The sequence below is a fragment of the Cuculus canorus genome, chromosome 6, assembly GCF_017976375.1.
Source record: "Cuculus canorus isolate bCucCan1 chromosome 6, bCucCan1.pri, whole genome shotgun sequence".
Classification (NCBI taxonomy): Eukaryota; Metazoa; Chordata; class Aves; order Cuculiformes; family Cuculidae; genus Cuculus; species Cuculus canorus.
This window is the reverse complement of record NC_071406.1, coordinates 16120039-16134685: the sequence shown is the minus strand read 5'-3', so window position 1 is coordinate 16134685 and position 14647 is coordinate 16120039. Positions and strand designations below refer to the sequence as shown.

Below are 14647 nucleotides of genomic sequence, written 5' to 3'. Positions count from 1 at the left end.
TCCTGTGAAGCCAGATGAGAAGCTGATACCCAGACTGAATGAGGCTGTCAGTCAGTACCAAGGGATCTTCTGTTAGAAACACCTGAGAAGTTGCTCAGATGCCTCAATGTAGCCTATTGCCATCTTACACAAACACAGGTATCGGAGACCTTCAAAGGAGGAAGGCAAATATTGACATGGGAATTCCAAGTGAGACCTTTCTTTGCTGAGTGGCTCTAGGAGATAAGCAGTAAACTCCAGAGCACCGCAAAAAGAAACTTATGCTTAGACAAACAGATTGCATTTACTGAACCCTAAAGATGCTATTAAATATAATTAAGATAGATAAAAGTAATTTACCGTCTCTGAAGTCAGCATTTTTCTGCCTCACCAGAATTCGGAAATCTTCTGCTGGGTTAACACTGCCAACCTACAAAAGATCCAAAAATGACACAATCGTCTGCCAATATCCATCTATTTCTTCTTGCAAGGCAACACAAACCTTTAAGTTTCTATTTTAATATGGAAACAGAAGCTCTACACCTCTCTGCATGCAGACTCATAAAACACAAGTCTTACAATTGCGTTTAAGTGCAGTATTCCCAGCAAAGGTTAGTTATGACACAAGCAAGATAAAAGTACACTTACTATGCTCCACTGTTATAAACAGCCTGTGTTCTCTTGGGTTTAGAGGTCAGAAGCACAGTAATTCCAGTTATCTGCTAGTTCAGCTTTGAGACTTTCTGTAGCACAGACCTCTCCTAATTTTGATAGACGCTTAATGAGGAATGGGAGCTCCCAGGCATGTGGATACAGAATCATTGCTTTGTCATTCCAGTAGGAAGCTCAAAATTAAAAGCTCGCACTAGGTTAATTTACCCTTTCTGGTCCAGCCTAACACCTTAAAGCTGAAGCTCTAAATGGCCATACAAGTGCAGAAACTTTACAAAGGAACTAAAACCAGGTCAAACATAAACAAACACTTACATTGGTTTTCCAGTAATAACTTTAGAAAAAATTACATTGCTTAACATTTCCTTCAGAAATCAAAATTCTCCTAAACTTATTTGAAATCTTTATGCTTTGCTGTCAAAATAATTCATAAATCTTTCAATAAGTTTGCTTGACCCCTTTGTGTTTCTTTTAAATCTTGCAATGCCACTTTTCAGGAAATATCAGAATTCTTTTCAATTTTAAATTCTTCTTAAAATCTCAATTATGCATTTTAAAATACAACCTTCAAGGATAGCTCATTTGAAAACAAGTCACATTATCTCAATACTAAATACTTTTTTTCCCTGTAATATGAAAAATCAAATAAAGAAAGATGCACACTTATGACACACACTTCATCTACCCTTGTATACAACATCTGGAATTAAGTTAGACCTAGCAGCAAGATGAAGTCACATTTGTGATTTAGACTCAACTGATGCAAAGAACAATCTCTGAAATCACAGCAATACCTCTGATTACACATACAGAGGCAACTTCTATGTTGCAGATGTTATGAAAGAGCACAAGAATGAAATTGAACCGCTGAACCCCAGAGTTCTGAGATTCTGTTTTCTTCAAATCCTCAGGCTTGCCCTTTAGAGTTCTAGACACCGGCAGTGAATTTTTTTCCCCAAAATATCCAAAACTGATAGAAATTTGTGCTAGCATACACCTAAGGGCCGAGAAAGTTGTCTTTATAGTCTCTAACAAAGAAGAGTCTCAAGTCTACAGGTAGACAGCATTTCGGAGACTAGCTAGAAATCTTCCTTTTATCAGGAATTCCGTACATGCACTGTAATATACTTAGAGAAATTAATCTTCCTCTTTAATAATCAGATTTGTAAAGATATGCTTACAGAGGTGACATTGCCTTCAGCGAGTTTCATGATGCTAAAGCTACCTTCCTCATCTTCAATTTTTGGTTTCTTAGGCTTGGGTCCATCTTCACTGCTGCAAATGAGAAGGATGAAAAATGAACATAAACACTTAAACTGTCTTGCCTACTAAGTAGGGAGTCAGTAAATTAATGAAATACACACTGAGCACTTGACAAAACTTCATTATATAACTGTTCAAAAATTAACACTAAACCATGCCTCATTTCTTCCCCAAAGGCTGCACAAAGCAGACAGCAGAAAGAGATATCAAACTTTATCTTACATAAAGCAAAGGCACCGTTTGTTGAAGGTGTAAGATTATTCATACCTATTTCAGGAGTGAATTTACTTACACAGCTAATCCACCTTTCTAAATACAGAGTATCTCCAGTCACTTTATTTAGAACCTGTACATTGAGTTAACCTTTATAACTTACATGATATATGGTATATTACATGACATTGGTATTCTCACCAGATTTCTTCAAAACATGAAGTGGCAATGAAAACTGAACATTTAAGAAAAATTAATTTACTCTTCAAAAATTACCACCTAGTTCCTGTCTTGGGATTGATAGCTACTACAAACCTGTTTACACAGTGACTTATGAGTCTAATGACCCACATTCTCCATCAGCACACAACAGCTTTGTAAGCTTCCACTTCCAGTCAAAACTTGCTAGGCAAACCCTAATTAAGTACCTAAGAACTCTCTTAGGACATTTTAAGCTAAATCTCAAAATGTTTTCAAGAGACTATTCGTTATTTTTTAAAAGCTAATTGTGATTTTAAGCTACTTTCTCACTTTGTCCTCATGGGTAAATCATACCAAGATGTACATCCAAACCAGGACATCAATCACAACATCTAACATGCCAAACTTCAGAGTACACCTTGGCATCAGAAGGAAATCCAGGTAATCACAAAAAGGGGAAGAAAATCAGACACTGTATTCTGTGTCACTGTGCAGGCCACTGACACAGAAGAATCAAATTCAGTTTAAGAGCGACTGAAAGCTACTCAGCAATCTAAACAGCAGTACTTGTGTTCAAGGAAGCCTCAAAAACAGTAGTAAGTTTTTCTTACAAATTCTTCTACTGCAGTGAAAGGAAGAAACTTCTTGACAATCTGTAGGGACAAAGGCAGAGATCCCAGAATAGGAGCCACTTTGCATTCTACAAGGTTAGAAATAATTTTAAAAATTGCATTGCACCTTACACAAGCAACCAACTATTAGAAAGACCTTGTAGAGTCTTCCTTTTTACTTCCTATAGCACATTCCTCTCCTACTTCACAATCAATGTCTATCCCACTTTGTTTCAGCAGTATTCTCTGCTCTGTACTTAATTTTGTCACTACTGAAATGAAATTTCTTTTCCTCAGCAACTCCTGTCATCCAACATAACCTTACTCATCACTCTAGGAGAAATGATGACTTTGGTTATGCCTGAAGACAAGGATACCTTGCTTCATTCTCAACCATGCTGACTTTCTGGCTGACCTTGAACAAGTTGCTTGATTGTTTTCAACAGTTGATATGCCTGTCCATAAAATAGAGAAACTGATACTTAACTAACACCAGTGAGTTTAGAACTTCTGCTTGAACCAAAATTCTTGGTCATTGACACAGTTTGATGAAAAGTACACAGAACAGTGAAAATTCTCTTCTAGAGTATTTATTTCCACTCAACTGCAATGTCTTGAAAACATTTTCCTCCTATATTAATTTTACTGATTCAGAATGCTTTGGGACTGAAAGAAAGAAGAGAATGTAAATTATGATGCTGCATTTAACTGTCTAGGACCAAATCTATAGCTGTCATTAATCAGTGCAGTACAGCAGAAACTAATGAATCCATACCCATTTATACCAGCCAAGGATCTGACATTTAGAATCTGTTACTGGTAATGCACTACTTGCAGTATTTTTAAACTGTAAAATGTGCAACTACTACTTGAGAAAAATTCATTAAATACAAGATTAGAACAAGTTTAGAACACCCACTTCTACATTTATCTAGAAGCCTCTCACATACTGCCAAGCTGGATGAGGCAACAGTCTCTCCTAAGCCAACCTAGGGAGTAAAAAGTAAAATGCTTCCTATTTATTGGATTTTTTTAGACTACATACAGCTTAGCAAAAGTGAATCAAATGCTGAATATTAGAATCTCTATTAAGATATTGTGCCTGAATTTATGCTGCCTTAATCCCATTAGACAACAAAAATAAAGCAGAGATGAATCAGGTCAATATGATGATAGGTGACAAATGAGTTCTAGAAAACAAAAATAATGGTCAAGAGTTTCTAGCCAACTTTATTCAAAACACTTTAGTGCAAATAATCTGTATCTGATAGTTGAATGTTATCTGGTGCTTAACATTTTCCTTAGTCATTGTTGCAGTGATGTACTTTTCTTGTCAAGTGATTTAATTATATCACTTAGCTTTTCCCCAAACACAGAACAAAACCACAAAGTTAACACTTCTGCTGCAGTGCTGACAACACTCCTCTTACCATTCATTACTACAGCAATACCAGGGTTTTTTCCTATTTTTTAAATCCCATTACCATCCTTTCTTCTTCACATAATGGAGTCTGTATCCTTTTGTCTCCCTTACAGGTTTATTTTTAGATCATTTTATTGCCTTACACCAATTTCTATGTCAATTATTTGTATAGCACCCCTCTAAATGAAACTAGCCTCTAAAAAGAACAGTTTTCCTTGTTGTTTGTCAAACTGATGCCTTTGGGGCAATACGATTTTAAGCAAATACCAGTAATGGGTCACTGTTTTTTCTTTAAATTCTCTCCCTAGCTTGAGTGAACCCAAGTTTTGCATTTTTTTTTTCCTATACTGGTTTTGCCACTTTTTAAACCACACAAACGTATGTATGTACACACACTGAGAAACTGAGGCACAGAGCAAAGACAAGAGTATTTAATCAGTATGAATTCACCATATCTCCAGGCAAGACAAGCACACATAACGGTGAAGAAGTTGAAAAGCAAGGTGTTTCCCAGTCTGTATACAGAAATGTGCTCACTATTCCAGAGCAGTAATGTGAGAAGTCCTAGATCATGTCTTCCCAATGATAACATGCTGAGGAGGCTCTAGCCAATCCAAGGTAAAGGATATATGACAGCTCAGCTAAGCAAGGCCTCAAAATGGCTCAAAGACATTGCTCCTAGCACTAAAAGGACTAAACTAAAAATTACAAAAGAGAGGTTGAAGTACCTAACTGAACTCTGAAACATCCCAGAGGGTTCACTATAGTTATATTAGAGATACTCAATAAATTGAGCTCCAAGAACTAGATTTTATTAGAGCAAACCAACACAGAACACGGCTGACATGACGGTACCAATGCGGTAGCAGTTAAGCATTTGTTCTTCGTATTTGCAGGATAAATGAAGCAACCGCAGTTTATGTAATAACAAAAAAAATTATCTCGGAAATTGTTCAGACAGCAGATGTTCCAGGAAGAGTCCACAACTGTTTTTTTTCAAGACAGCCACATTTAGTACACAGCAGACAATAATGAAGGTGCTTTTCTTTTGATTTGGTATGCAAAATGAAAACTACAGAACCACCTAAATCGAGCATGCTGAGAACAACACTCATCTTTACAGCTAATTTAAAGCTCCACAGCATTTATTCTAAACTAAATTAGACCTACTATTGTTCTTATTTGAACTATTTTATAACTACTAGTAGAACAAACTGACCAGGAGATAATAAGCAATGCAACAGACTGCCCAAAGAGGATGTGCATTCTCCAGCCTTGGATGTTTTCAAGACCAAACTGGATGAAGTCCTGAGTCACCTATTTAGATTTCACAAGTGACCCTGCTTTGAGCAGCAGGTTGAACAAGAAACCTTCTGAGACACCTTCCAACCTGATGGATTCTGTGATTCTGTGACAACAAATACAGATATGAGGAAGCTACAGACTGCCTCCTGGTGTGTCTAGCCTCATAACAGCAAGACCAACACTATTCACAAAACACCCCAGACATACTGCAGTATCACAATATTCTCTACCCATCACTATTTTTTACACTGTGTAACTTACTGATCTTAGGTTCAAAAGACTGAGTCTGCTTCAACCAGCAGAAACAGTGTGAACTGGAAAAAAAAAGTTTCAAAAAAAATCCATAATACATCTCCAACTTACTTGTCTTTGAAGATGTCTTGAGCAGTCTTCTCTTCCTTTTTGTTGCCAACTTCCTTCAGGGGGAAAAGTGCTTTTACTTTTTCAAGAGGAGCCTGACACCTTTCTTTTACCACACAAGGCATCTCCAGCATCTCTAAAAGGTGCTGTTCAATTGGCGGCAATGGGTCATTGGGATGAAAAGCCTTATGCTGCAAACACTGGAAGAAATTTTACAATTTATTACAATTTATTACAATGCCTGTATGCATGACATCATATAGTATGTGCAAAATATCTTCCACATTAAAGGTGTTCCTATCGCTGACAAATATTCCAGCTCACAAACGGATATGATCAGCTGTTTAAGGAGATGAATATTTATATTAAACAAGAATACTGAAGCAGATGAGTGCTTCTACACTCACAGGAATGTTTGATGAAAATTATTAGGAACACCCTGGGAAAGAAATAGTCATCTGCATCCATTCAGCTTTAACTTCACTTTACCTTTAAAATGCAGTTCTATTATAGAACAGTCACATGGAAGAGATTTCTATGCATTCCAAAATTAAACATTAAGGCATACACCCCAACCATGTATTCCACTTAATAGTTTATTGTCCGTCAAAGAAAAGATTTCTTCTTGGTCTATAAAACTCAATATGCATACAAGAGAAATTTTTACCAGTTTAAGAGCAAATGGAAAAAGAGAAGTTAAATGTGCACAGTCGAGGCACAGAATATAGGCGTGCTTGCAAATTAGCTTTGAAAAGAGTGAGGGAATGAAGGTCCCAGACAGATGTACATCAAAGTTCAAACAGATAGTAGGAGCTACAGAGGAGGCTTTTTCACCAAAGAGTAAAGGCAGTGCACCCAGTCAGGGAGTCAAGACGAGGAAGAGAGATGAGATTAATGAGGCAGGCTACAGAAATTCCATTGAGAATTTAAAAAACAAAGTAGGTATGTCTTAAATGCTGTGAAGTGTGGGATAGCAGTAGAGATATATACGTATATACACACACACGTATATGTACATATATACACACATGTACCAGTGCATGCACACACATGCAAGAACATGTGATGTACATGGGAGAATAATTTTCCAAGCCCACTGTACTGAGTGAATTAGACACATATGCGAAGGTGACTCAGTAAACTAAGAATACAGCAAAGATTTGCACCCCTGTTGGCTATCAGATGTAACATTAATATAAAAACCAAACCAAAACAAAACAAACAAAATCCCCTCTACTTATGCTGAAAAGCTGCCAATAAAGAAAATCCAGACAATATGCTGCACATCAATACTGATGTGCTTTCATGCTGCCATTAAGATTCCAATCCATACCAGAGCATACTTTCCAGAGGAGGCAGTCACACAAGGCTGCTGATTCAGAAACATTTGTAACGATTTAAAGCATAATTATTTTGAAAAAGAGTAAAAATGTTGCTGGAAGCTGCAGTAATGACTCTTGTGGTACAAAAAAAAATAATATTAAAACAACATTAGGGGATCGAATTAAACTCATAAAGCAAACAAACACGAAGTGCCCTGTTGTGAATGCATTTATCAGGCTTTTGTATCTGAAATCTCTATGGGTGCAGGTGCAAGAGCGGAGCAGACTGAATAGCCACAGCCTCTATTTGCTCCTTTTTATCAAAGTAGATGACAACCTCTGAAACCTGAGATGGCAGGTAGCTTCAAAACTCAGGTGCTAAATGGAGATGAAGTTGAATAAACTTAACCTGTTCACACCTGGAGTTTCTAATCCCAGTCAGTGCCTTTTAACCTTGCTCCTTCCATATCCAGCAAGAACCATTCCTGCCTTCGCTGGCTAGAAGGCAACCCACGCTGCCACTGGCTTCTAGACTCATTATTCTACTCACACATGTTGTCAGCAACATACTAGCTCCTCCTTGCTCTTCCTAATTTCCTTACATTTCCAGCCCAGAAATGCCGATCTTTCAGGAACAGCAGCAACACTAAGATACTGGTAAATCAATGTAATGAAATGGTCTTTTCACATAATTAATTCCATGAAAAGCAACAGCATAAATGCAAGAATATACAGGAACTTGCTGCAAGAAAGCATCCTGCCTTGTCCCCTTCCATAGAATGTCTACGAACACGCTTTTGAAAGAACATGTTTTACACATCTATAAATCCTACAGCAACCTGAAAGTATTTAAAGCCTTAGAGCCTGGAAGACAGACTCAGCTATCTGAAAGATAAGGACCTACTCTATACCAGTCACCTACTCACTCTACACAATTACTATCATGTAATTATGATCTCTGAAAAAAGAAGGATCAATTACTTTCCCAAAGTTCTTTTTTCATGAGTTATAGGATAGACTTGGACAACTCAGCTTACACTAGTTAGCCAGCTTTTGGATCATTAAACTTTTGTGAACTGAATCCCAACACGAGTGTTCAATTTATGCCTAGTTTGTGACTAATTCATTTTGAATTACTTTCAAAAAAAAGTAATTACTGGTGGAGAAAGTAATTATAATAATTCATCCAACAGATCCACTACATTCAACCAAAGATAAGATTACTTGTTGCAGAAAGCCCTTATAGACCTTCCACGAGAACCTCCTGTACCACCACCGTTCTGCTTCTTGAAAGGATATAACTACAGTCCAACCACTTGTAAACAAGCTCAGTCCTTTAAGGTCACTTAGATGTGGGTTTAACAAAGGCCACTACAGTGTATTTAGATGTAGACTCTGCAGCCAGATCCCATGAACTATACAACACTGCACGCTACCGTTCCCACAAACTTTCCCTCCAGGTCTCTTGCAGAACAGAACAATCATTGTTGAACAATTTGTTTATTTGGCTACCAAATAAAATGCATTGCATTCCTCAAATGTCTTACGCGCTTCAAAAGCCTGTATTTAAGAGGAACAATTTAAACAATGACATTGGAAGTCTGCCACCACAAAAGCTATGGAAGTTCACTCAGGCTTTTCTGGAAGCAAATAATAAAAGTTGAAACTCTGGATAAAGGATATTCCTCATCTTCCTCTCCAGCAAGCATTAGCAGCTCCTTTCCACCCATTCTGTCATTTCCTGATGCCTAACACTACTTCCACAGATATAATTTAGCTTGATGTTTCTGTTTAAATTCTAGCTCTTGTCACTTATCATTCAATTTACCTCCATGAGGTAACAGAGCAAGGAAATGAGGGAGGAGTTCATCCTTTCTTTAGAGTTATTTTTCCAGACCATTTATAGGTCCTGTTCAGCCCAATCAACTTACTAGCTACTTTCAAAACACGATGTATTATTTTAGTTTGTAGTTCTTAAGGAACTGGTGGTGCCACTTGCTCAAAGAGCAAAATATTAAGAATCTGGAACACATTTGCAGCAAAGGGGAGAACAATCTTTCTGCAAGTTAGAGAGATTAATAGCAGTTTTGTAACCAAGACAATAAAATGGGGCTGTGCATAGCCAAAAGAAAGCACTAAAATGACTGATCATTTAGAGCTTTATAAACAGCAAGCACTGTGGATAGGAGCTGTATACTACCTGAAACGGTCAATAATTACTTTCTCCACCAGTAGTACTCACCCTTACAAAACCCTATTAACATCTAAGGGAACTGACAGGTTATGCAGTTACTCTCTTGTAGCAGCACTTGACTCAGCTACTGGAACAACACTATCGTACTGTTTCAGAAGACAAATGGCACACCTAAAGAAACATCTTTCATTGATAGGCAACATCCATTGAATCAAAAGAATGAAAACTTGTATCTAGCAATATAATAGAGGAAATTCTATCCCGTGTGTTTCATTTAGAAGGAAAACCATATCTGTTCTCTAAGACCCAACCTTTACAAGCTTTCCTTAAATATGAAAATGCAGAGGTCAATCCATTTTAAGCTCTTGCCCAGCAATAATCTCCTACTGACCAAATCTTGCATTCAGTTACACACTGTCTTGTCAATATGACCAGCAGAATTTGTAGGGAACACTGAGTCCTTCAGATGTCAATCTGAATAGGATTTGAAGACAGTGGGCTTAAGTGTGTTCCAGGATTCTTTGCTTCTTTTGACAGCAATGAGGCAAGCATGGGTTTTGGCAGCTAGGATAAGTTTTCTTAATTTATAAAAGCATCTTCTAAAGAAAAAATTGATGAACACGGTTGCTATAATACCAGTTTTGGTCAATTTTCAGAGTGGAGTCACGTACTCGATATATCTCGATGGCTCTGTACACAACACAATTCTGCAGCTGCACAAATTGCAACATAATCTTCCTTATTTTAAAATTTGCTGTGTCATTTTTTTAAACACTTGAATTCCAATGTATAATTAAATCTCTCACTCTCATAGCAGCAATGAAAATCTTCATGATATGAAAGGAATGTAAATCAAAATCTAGACAGCTTGATACAATAACTGCAAGAAGTGTGAACAGTTCCGCTCACCCATAAAATGCATCAGCCCAGACACCCAAATGGAACACTTTAAGTGTCAACAATGTTAATCATTTAACCATTGTTCAAGTTCACCTCAGACTGACCTGTTTTGGAACCACTGCTAGATCCAACAATGCAAGGAAAAACGATTGTGCTCAAGATTTGATGGGACACAGAATGAGGAGCTAAAGACATCTGTGATTTTCAGCCAACTTGTCTCTTCGCCCAAAACCTGAAGACTAAATATATGTCTGCAGCATGATCACTGCCATACAGCACTGAAATACACAAGCGAGTTTTAACCTGTCTAGTCTAGGTGCCTGTCAATATCATCAATGTTGTAGACACCTCAGCACAGGCATAATTTCCCTTGCTTCCTGGAAAACAGAAATTTTAAGCATAAAATCTGTCTCTGGGACAACATAGAAATCACTGGCTACTCTATACTTAATTGCAAAAGAACTTATATTCCCATCTTCGCAAAGCAGATCTTTCCAACGTGAATCAGAGAAAGACAACAGGGTGAAAAGTCTGAACAAAAGAAGGTTTTAAAATTGTCATATAGTCCATCTCACCTGATACAACCTCTGAAAATGAGGGTTTGGGATTTTGCTGGGCTTAAACAGGTCCTCAAAAGATCCTCCATCACCATCTTCATAAACCAAATTCATAGAATCAATCAAAGAGTCGACAGCAGATAACTGATCGGCTAAGACAGCAATTAAACAAACAAAAATCAAATACATTTGCCAATGGATGCATTTCTTGAAATAATTCATACATGAAGATTCACTGCACCATATAAAATTTTGACCAAGTCACTACATGCCACAGAATACACTGCAGATATAGACGTGCCAATAGAGAATATGTATAACGACACAGTAATAAAAGCCCTGCTTTATTTAAGGACTACAATGTAAAGTCATAAAGTCTTCCCCCTACCCCCAGGACCTCAATCATTGCTGCCTTCTACTTCCATTTTTCTTCAAGATGTTTCGATTTGCAATGGAAGGTTTATAGGCCATTTAGAAAATAAGGAGAACAATGTTTGAAAAAATAAATGGAGTAATATAAATTTTAAAAGTTATGATAGCAAATTAACACAGTTCACAACAGTCAAATATTGCTTTGATAAGACAGCTTTTAGATTTGTTCTCAAACTCCTGGTTACAGGCAAGAAAATAGAAGCTGATTCAGAAACAACCCAGCATGCTTTATATAGTCTGACATGTAGATGCCCATTCAATGGAACTCACAACAAATTAAAGAAACGGGAGTAGATTTAAAACTACATCCATTTACGCTCATGGCTGTGCAAAATTCTCAGAACAGCAAGTCAAGCTTTGTATGGCTACAAGGTCTTTGGCTCTCCAAAGAAGCCCTCCATCTGAATCTGGACACCAAGTAAATGCATGCTTTAAAAAACAACACACCACAAAAAATACCATACAGTCTTTGCCTTTGTTCATTATATTAACAGTCCATACTACAACTGGCTACATCTCAGATGTCTATCACAGAGATCCTGCAAGACTAAAAATCCCATAACCCGATATAGAAGTCATTTAACAGGATAGTTTTAAAAGACTGCCTGCAAATCTCAAGTCTGCTCAGCCTGCAACTAAGCTGGCAAAGTTTTGATACAGGCTTTACACTTCGAGAAAACATCACCGTAATGTATTCCCAAACTGCTGGGTTTTTTTATCCTAAGCCACAATAATGATAAAGCTTATGCTCTAGCTCTTTTAGAGATTAGAGGAAGGCCTGTAGGTTACTTTGTCCAGTCACCCAGTGAAGGACTACCTTACCTGTAGGAGTAAATTTTTTATTGTTTTTCAAGGATGAAAATATGTATTGTCTTAAGTCTTCCATGAAGGGTAGTTGCACGTAGATGAGACACTGAGCGAGACAAAAGAAGAAACAAGTAAGCCTGAAATAAAAAAAATCTAAAGTATCCCAAAAGGCCCTATCAGGCCAATATACACATAAGAAAAATCCCAAGATCTAATACCTGTGTGTACCAATATTTAAATAAAATACTTACAGACCAACACAGTTTTAAGCCGAATAAAGTGGAGCATTACTTTGTAATTGTAATTGATGGCTACACTAACTTTTCTACTGGTGGAAAAAAGACCTCCCAGGTCATCCAATCTCCTTTTACTGTACAGAGTTCCAACCAGCCAAGCACCAAACGGCCCATACACTGGCCATTTGGGAGGTTTTATCATAGCTTACTGTGTTTTGAAGTCAAAAGTTGGTTTCGTCTTTTTAACATTCTCAGTCTAATTTTTTCTTTCCCTCAAATACCTCCTCAAGTTCATATCACCCTAAACAATTCCTTTCCATCCTTTATATTTATTACTTTCAAAAGTCGGAAGATTGTTATCTCCACCCCCACCTTCACCATTTGCTTAGCCATGCTATACATATTTGACTTTCTCAATACCCTCTCATGAGCAAGATCAGTGGAAACACATACTGCAAAAATTCTGGCATACCATCTTGCTTCTGTCTCTCAGAATTTTAAAAAAATTATTTCAAATAGGATTCTGCTGTGTACAAAACTTTCTTTTTTTTTTTTTAGTCTAAGAAACAGACTTTATTTCTTTCTCCTGTTTATGAAAATAACCTTTTGAAGTAAATAAATGTACTACTGCGTTGTTCCTAACTCTCCATATGAATTTAAACAAGAGCTTTAAATGCTGTGAGCTCCTCCCCTCAGTTCCAGTTGACTTGGAAACCTAACGACACAGCATAGTCGGACATGCTTGAAATAACACACCAACTACCAAATTCAAATTTTGCTCTACCAAGCAACCTGGAGATAAATCTGCAGTTCAAGAAAATGAAAGAATCTAGTGCAACTTGAATTGTATGCAGAGAGGCAGGTAATAACACAGCAAGAAACCAGTGCTTACTTATTACAGAACTATATGATTACACTGTTTCTTGATATTGAAAAATTTGAGTTTTACAGGATAACAAAATGAAATTATTACTATGTTATTGAAATAAAAATAAGCATTATTTAAATCTGTAATACAGGTGACACCAGTAGAAACATATGGCACTATTTTTCCATGTGTTTTTTCTAGGGAATTTTCTTAAATCTTGTCCTGAGACTTGGTACTATGTCCTAATGTCACTCTGAAAAGTCATATTGGTTTATTCTGATATTACACAAACATACAAATTCATATCGTTCAAATATGGTCATTTATTACTTGGCATTTGTAAAGCATCAATACAGAGGTTCTCTACAAAAAGGTATGAGTGAAATATTACCTCGTATGCATCCTTAATAAATGGAAAAGCTACCCCAATCTGCGGGTTGCATCTTCTATCATAAGCATAACGCACTATAGCTACCACTTTCAATTCATCCAATGCATGAACAAGGGCAGAAAAAGCAACTGCTGCATTCTGGGAAAAAAAAAATAAATAAATTCTAGAGACTCATGCAAGTTCTTATTAGTCTGCTGAAATACATCTTTCACAGTTAATTCAACAGCATTGATTTAGTCAACACTAGTTCCCATTTCAGCTATAACTTCAACACAAGCATTTTTCATGTTAAAAAAAATCAGGCAGCAGAAAGGTCAAATATCATAATATCGGATCCATTCAAAGCTAGCAAACTTTAGATGCAGTATGTTCCACCTTTTTCATTCGGTGTGAAGAGCTCTCAGAAGTATTACAAGAGAAAGGGAGGGAAGTTAGACCCTTAAAGGAACACATCACAGCACTACAAGGAGTTTTTTGCCTTTAATGTTTAACATAATTTGGAGGTCTGTTCTACATAACAGTGACAGCGTCAAGTGTTCCTTTGCCTGAGAATGGACTTAAGCACCAATTCCAGGTTCCCCATGCCCTTCCACAAACATAATATTTACCAGTTTCTCATTATTCATAAGATATGGTATTCATTTGGGCTATAATCCAACTTCTTTTCATCCTGATGTGCAACAGAATGAGACTTCTGTAAGCTGTATTAAGAGTATACTTTATTAACATGGAAAGAAGGGACAATCTCAAGTACCACTCCTCCTCTCTTCCACAGCAAAACAGCATCAGCACTAAACTTCAGTTCACCTTACCTCATCATCTTTCGCTGCAAAGACCTTCAGAACCTGGTTGCCCATGTAGTAATGCCTCTGGATCTACAGATTCAAATGGTTAAGAGTTAGCCTGATCTAAA

The 14647-nt window shown here is 37.0% G+C and overlaps 1 protein-coding gene across 2 annotated transcripts in view; it reads right to left on the bottom strand.

Moving 5' to 3' along the window:
- The window catches only part of XRCC5 (X-ray repair cross complementing 5), a 51614-nt gene that overhangs the window by 16832 nt on the left and 20135 nt on the right, over positions 1-14647 (bottom strand). For both annotated transcript variants that reach the window (XM_054070315.1, XM_054070314.1), the window contains exons 10-16: positions 14547-14609; positions 13735-13872; positions 12255-12345; positions 11019-11152; positions 6031-6227; positions 1833-1926; positions 340-409 (exon numbers count right to left, since the gene is read on the bottom strand). In XM_054070315.1, the coding sequence (XP_053926290.1) occupies positions 340-409; positions 1833-1926; positions 6031-6227; positions 11019-11152; positions 12255-12345; positions 13735-13872; positions 14547-14609 (787 nt within the window). The remainder of the gene's footprint in view (positions 1-339; positions 410-1832; positions 1927-6030; positions 6228-11018; positions 11153-12254; positions 12346-13734; positions 13873-14546; positions 14610-14647) is intronic.